We start from the raw sequence: 6,094 nt of genomic DNA, 5'->3' as shown, positions 1-6,094 counted from the left end.
AAACATAAAATTAAATATGTTTATTTTTTCCGTGGATAATTATTTCGAAAGAGAGTTTCTCCGTCTACAACTTTTTGTGAACATAAAAGGCAATAATTCACAGGATTGTTTTTTTTTTTTTGAGAAATATGGCCCTGAAATTCGAATGGATCTCATCTTGCACCTCACTGGCTCACCCACCTGCAGTGATGTATAACGGCTGAACGGCGGTACTGTACGTCCTTGTTGATTGCACACATGGAGGCTTCCTAGCCTTTTGAGTTTTGGCCCGTCTAACATTTGAGGAAGTGTCGCTCCCTGCGGCCATGGGTTGAAGGTGATAAACAGGCCACGTATACCCTCTGATATATAAATACCGTGACCACCCCTGCTGCCCACACACCAGTCTTCCAGCGCAAAACACGCACGGAGAAAGGATGGGGAGGAGGGCATGCTGTGCCAAGGAAGGGGTGAAGAGAGGCGCATGGACGAGCAAGGAGGACGACACCTTGGCCTCCTACGTCAAGGCCCACGGCGAAGGCAGGTGGAGGGAAGTCCCTCAAAGAGCTGGTATACAGATCCACTCGTTAATCCGATTGTAATGTCTCCACGTAGTACTCAATCCTTAGCCTAAACGGAGCTAACCATTCTACCCTCGGTGGAATTTGTGCGCAGGTCTGCGTCGGTGCGGCAAGAGCTGCCGGCTGCGGTGGCTTAACTACCTCCGGCCGAACATCAAGCGGGGTAACATCTCCGACGACGAGGAGGAGCTCATCCTCAGGCTGCACGCCCTCCTCGGCAACAGGTGGTCTCTCATTGCTGGCAGGCTGCCCGGCCGAACAGACAACGAAATCAAGAACTACTGGAACAGCACCCTCGGGCGGAAGGCGCTTCCCGGCGCCGGCCGACCCCGACCCGCCACCACCAGGATCATCACCACGCCTGGCGCCTCCAGCTCTAGCTCCTCAACCGCTCCAGCAATGTTGGCCAACCCAGAGCCTGCCGCTTCTCGCGCGGCGGCGCCGTCGTCAGCCGTGTGGGCGCCAAAGGCCGTGCGGTGCACCGGCGGCCTCTTCTTCCGCCCGGAGACGACACCGGTCGCGGAGACGCGGACCGGTGGATCAGGAGGCGGAGATGACTGTAGCGGCAGCAGCTCGGTGGCGTCGGAGTTTGCGGCCGAGCCGTGCGACTGGATGGACGACGTGAGGGCTCTCGCGCTGTTTCTCGAGTCTGACGAGGACTGGGTAAAGTCCCTGCACATGGCAGAGTAACACTCACACAGTCACACGTGATGGTGACCATGGCTAAACCTGGGCATTTCGGCCGGGCCGAGCTCGACTGTCAGGCCTAAATATGGACCCAAGCATGCAAAAGCCCGTTGGGCTGTCAAGTCTCGGGCCAGATCTTCTTGTCATATCGTTCGAATCCACAGCCCAGGCCTGGCCCGGCTTGGCCAACGGGCCTAAATCCGTGGCCCGGTCTAGGATTTTTGGACCAGGCCAGGATTTTTGGGTCAGGCCAACTGGGCCGGGCTGTTCATGCCTAGGTATAATTCCGGCCGGGCTGTTACTAAGCTCGTAATATTTCTGTTAGTTTCAATTTTGCACGGTCATTTTTTCATACGAAAATCGAATCACCGATTCAGGTGTTTATTTTTGACTCGTTGGATTCATATGGACGACTACAACATGATGATTTTGGATCTTCAATTTACGTTATTAAAAAACATATCAAATTTTCACACTTTATATGGCTACTTCTTATGCGTTGACTCCCCTAAATCGAATCATTTTGGCTTCTTGCGTCGTGTTATGTTCCTAACTCTTGAGTACACCTAAACACATACCAGAGTCAAGGAAAAACAAAAAATCCTGATAGAAACCTAAGGTTGTGAAATGCTCACACGAAAAAAGTGGAATAAGTAATCATGCATAATGGACATAAAAATGCTAGATGTAACATGAAATGAGAGATTTTATATTCATAAAGTAAGCTCAAAAACTATATAAAATCCTTCAGCAACATGTCCTGGTGTGTGCCCATGGGCACGCTGGCAGCAAGGTAGCCACATTTCGTTTCTCGACGTCATGGTAGATGGAGATGGCAGTGAAGGAAATATTGCAAGAAAAGTCTTCAGTGGAGTAAAGCGTGATTTCGCTCTCTAGCTTTGTGCCCCAAAAGACAGAGGTGCAATTGGGTCGACCACTATGGTAGCCTTGCTAGAGATGATGGCTGAGAAGGTGCATGATTTGGTCTTCAGGCTTGTACACCTACTTGGCGACATGGCGATGATATGACTACGACCAGTGTCGATCCAAGATCTCATGGTGTGCTCTCTATCGGTGTAGCAATTATCAGAAACTTGACTGTGATGGTAAATTTGGCGATTCAACAACTACATAATGTGAAGATTTTAGCCTCGTGATCCACAACACCATGCGTAGCTGACCTCATGTTTGACGGTATGCGGTGGGGCGTATCTACGTCTCTCTGGGTAGCACGTTATGCAAAAACACGTTTTTTCTTGTGCGCCATAGTTTAAGTTGAAACTGTGTGTTTGGCAACCATGCGTCTTGCATCAGAGCTTTCCAACAGTCAGGTTTTGATATTGTAGATCGATAATCGATTTGGGATGGGGCGTAGTACTTTATGTTTCTTATTTTCATTAATAATTTGGTTGTGGGCTATCAACTAGCTCTTGTCATTTTGTTGTTGCAGAGGTCGGGTGTAATTGATATCATATTGATCTCTAGTGAAATATGTTTTGAAAGTAATATTTTGCTTTTTACCAACTCCATATTAATTACTTGATCTCTTATGAAACATATTCGGATAACGTATTTATAGAGTATATTATAGAGCAGTAGAGGTTTTTAAGCACTAGATTTTTAATTCAATTACTAAGTACTGTAGATGTTAGTACTGTTTAATTACTAGATCTATTATATTGTCATAATGTATTTACTAAGTATTGTAGAGGTTGAACTGTTTAATTACTTGATCTACTATAATATTTTTAGAATGCATTTTTGAGTATTGTAGAGGTCCCTAATGTATAATATAGTATATATATATTATTTTCCAATAATCTATTTATTGTGTATTGCAGATATTGACATTCTTTCATATAAACTTAGTGACTCGAGACAAGATTAGTCGGTCTTATAGGTCCTCCAGATCGAGAGAGTATAATTATGGAGGAGGAACAACTTTTGCTTCTTTTTATAAGAAAAAAAATGCCTACTACTTACACCCTTTCTCGTTCAATCGATGCGCAGCATTTGCAGGCATGCATGTGCGTGGCGTTGTCTTGTGAGGTAGTAGTAAGTTAACAATGTTTCAATTTCGAATCCAGATCATTTTAAAATTGCCGTCAATGACAAATCTCACAATCGTCATTCAATGCCGTATGTTACTCCCCAAAAAGAGGAACAGAAGGATGTTTTTAGTACAGCAAGTTGGAGCTTTGCTTGCTGCACGAATTACGGAATACAAACATTTGAGCTTTTAGATCACGTCCCATTGTCCTCAATATGCTGAGCACTGCACGTTGGATCTCAGCGCGCAGTGACACGCACAGTACTGACCTGGGGTAGGATGCCGCAACGGGACATGGAGAAGGGTCGCGATGGCGCTGCGGCGCCGCCGCTGAAAATGCTCGACAGAAAGCGGGGATGCGCGGCCAACGCCGTGCTCGTCGCCTTCATCGTCACCGTGCCGTCGATGGCCATCCTCTTCGGCGCGCGCTCGAGCGCGTCTGCGTTGTGGATCGGCTCCGCCAACGCCTCACGTTTAGGTAAACCTACAGTATTTCATCTTGTACAGTCCGAGGTGCTCCGTGCTTTCAAAAAACTTGGATGATGCAACCATGGGCCATGGCAGATGCAGTTTAAGACCACCTCTGACGGTTTTCTTTTGTGGTGTCTGTCTGGCAGGAGCGCACGACAGGCTTCTCGGCGGCCTCCTGGCGGACGACGGCTTCGACGAGCGATCCTGCCACAGCAGGTACGAGTTCGCCACGTACCGCCGGAGCGCCGGCAGGAAACCCTCCCCGTACCTCGTCACCAAGCTGCGGCGGCACGAGGCCCTGCAAAGACGCTGCGGCCCGGGCACCGCCGCCTACAGCGACGCCGTGGAGCAGCTCCGGTCGGGGAAAAGCCACCCCGGCGCCATCGGGTCTCCGGAGTGCAGGTACCTGGTGTCCATATCGTACCAAGGCCTCGGAAACCGGATCCTGGCGGCCGCGTCGGCGTTCCTGTACGCGATGCTCACCGGCCGCGTGCTCCTCGTGGACCCCAGCAACGAGATGGGCCAGCTTTTCTGCGAGCCCTTCCCCGGCACGACGTGGCTGCTGCCGCCGGACTTCCCGCTGACGAGTTACACCAACTTCAGCATTGACACCGCCGAGAGCTACGGGAACATGCTGAAAAACAAGGTGATCGATGCCGCGTCGACGACGGCGCAGCAACTGCCGCCGTTTGCGTATGTCCATCTCGACCACGACGCCAGCGTGGAAGACAAGTTTTTCTTCTGCGACGAGGACCAGAGGGTTCTGCGGGACATCCGGTGGCTGGTGATGAGGACGGACAGCTACATCGTGCCGGGGCTGTTCCTGGTCACGGGATTCCAGGAGGAGCTCGGCGTGCTCTTCCCGGAGCCGGACGCCGTGTTCCACCACCTCGGCCGGTACCTGTTCCACCCCAACAACAACGTCTGGGGCTTCATCACGCGCTACTACGACGCCTACCTCGCGACGGCGCACCAGCGCGTCGGTATCCAGGTGCGCGTATTCGGCGCCGACCCGGAGTCGCCGGAGCTCCTGGAACAGATCACCACGTGCACGCAGAAGGAGAATTTGCTTCCTGGGTTGCTCGCCGCGGGGATCGATCCTCCCGCCGTTCCACCGGCGGCGCCTGCCCGGAAGTTTTCCAAAGCCGTTCTGGTCACCTCGCTCAAGTCGTGGTACTACGACAAGCTCAAGAGCATGTACTGGGAGCACGCGGCAGCCAGCGGCGAGGCGGTGGCCGTGCACCAGCCCAGCCACGAGGAGTACCAGCTGTTCGGCGCCAGGTCGCACGACACCAAGGCGTGGGCGGAGATATACCTGCTGAGCCTCACCGACGTGCTGGTGACTAGCGGAAGGTCGACGTTCGGGTACGTGGCGCAGGGCCTCGGCGGCTTGACGCCGTGGGTAATGTACAAGCCGGCCAACGGCTCCGTGGTGCCACCAGATCCGCCGTGCGGCCGGGACGTCTCCATGGAACCGTGCTTCCACAACCCGCCGTTCTACGGCTGTAGAATCAAGCAGTGGGTGGACACCGGGAAAATTGTGCCGCATGTCCAGCGTTGCAAAGATGTGAGCTGGGGGTTGAAACTTGTTCCTCGTGTTCCTTAGGGAGTAGAGTAGATGTCCATTGTCGATGCATGGGGTGTATCACGTGAAAATGGCACAAGTTCTGAAAATATGAAAATTTCTCTTGTCAGCCATTGGATCATGTACCAACAAAGTTTTAAATAGCCGGGCTATAGCAGGAAATGGATTTTTGGCTCTCGGGTGCCACACACCCCCATACACCAAAAAAGTTACAGTAATTTAAAAAAGTCAAAATAAAAAATAAATCTTTCTGAAAACCAAGGATGATCAAGTTTGTACTTGTAAAAAATGTTTGGAAACCAAATGATTCGCATGGTCCACAGAAAAAAAAATTATGACAAATATAAATTGAATAGTATTTGGTCATGATGCGTTCCGAGTTTGTTTTTTTACCCAAGATACAATAAAAGTAATTTTCTAGGGAAATATTTTATTTCAAGTACAATACCTGATCATCTTCGATTTCCAAAAAAGTTTGATTTTTTTTACCTTTTTTATTTATTTTTCTAAGTATGGTTTCTAAGTATGGGGGTGTGCGGTACCCAAGAGCCAATATGTATTTCTCGCCTATAGCCTGGCTATAGCCTTTTGAGAGACCTGCCGCTGCGGCTATACCATTTATATGCTAAATGAGGAAAACCGCTAATAGCTGGCTATAACCCTATTTAGCCGCTATTTAGCCTCTAATTTAGCTGCTATAGCTCATGTATTTTGAATTTCACTTTTTTTTTCTGAATTTGC

General features: G+C 49.8%; 2 protein-coding genes across 2 annotated transcripts; both read left to right on the top strand.

The window, feature by feature from the left end:
* Positions 1-395: 395 nt before the first annotated feature.
* LOC127317812 (anthocyanin regulatory C1 protein) lies at positions 396-1,640 on the top strand. The gene is made up of 2 exons (XM_051348405.2): positions 396-549; positions 655-1,640. Exons 1-2 carry the CDS (start codon positions 417-419, stop codon positions 1,248-1,250), a joined length of 729 nt encoding a protein of 242 aa, XP_051204365.1. The 5' UTR covers positions 396-416; the 3' UTR covers positions 1,251-1,640.
* Positions 1,641-3,562: 1,922 nt separating this feature from the next.
* Positions 3,563-5,495, top strand: LOC127313456 (galactoside 2-alpha-L-fucosyltransferase-like). The gene is made up of 2 exons (XM_051343958.2): positions 3,563-3,775; positions 3,915-5,495. The coding sequence occupies exons 1-2, from the start codon at positions 3,577-3,579 to the stop codon at positions 5,372-5,374; spliced, it is 1,659 nt and encodes a 552-aa protein (XP_051199918.1). The 5' UTR covers positions 3,563-3,576; the 3' UTR covers positions 5,375-5,495.
* The last annotated feature ends 599 nt before the right edge of the window (positions 5,496-6,094 follow it).

The sequence above is a fragment of the Lolium perenne genome, chromosome 7, assembly GCF_019359855.2.
Source record: "Lolium perenne isolate Kyuss_39 chromosome 7, Kyuss_2.0, whole genome shotgun sequence".
Lineage (NCBI taxonomy): Eukaryota > Viridiplantae > Streptophyta > Magnoliopsida > Poales > Poaceae > Lolium > Lolium perenne.
Note: the sequence above shows the minus strand (reverse complement) of the source record. Positions and strands in the feature narration are given on the sequence as shown.

Bases quoted from the DNA above. Each gene is read 5' to 3' on its own strand.
- LOC127317812 (XM_051348405.2), top strand. From the start codon at position 417: ATGGGGAGGAGGGCATGCTGTGCCAAGGAAGGGGTGAAGAGAGGCGCA. The intron at 550-654 runs GTATACAGATCC...ATTTGTGCGCAG, and splicing joins GGAAGTCCCTCAAAGAGCTG to GTCTGCGTCGGTGCGGCAAG.
- LOC127313456 (XM_051343958.2), top strand. From the start codon at position 3,577: ATGCCGCAACGGGACATGGAGAAGGGTCGCGATGGCGCTGCGGCGCCG. The intron at 3,776-3,914 runs GTAAACCTACAG...TCTGTCTGGCAG, and splicing joins CGCCAACGCCTCACGTTTAG to GAGCGCACGACAGGCTTCTC.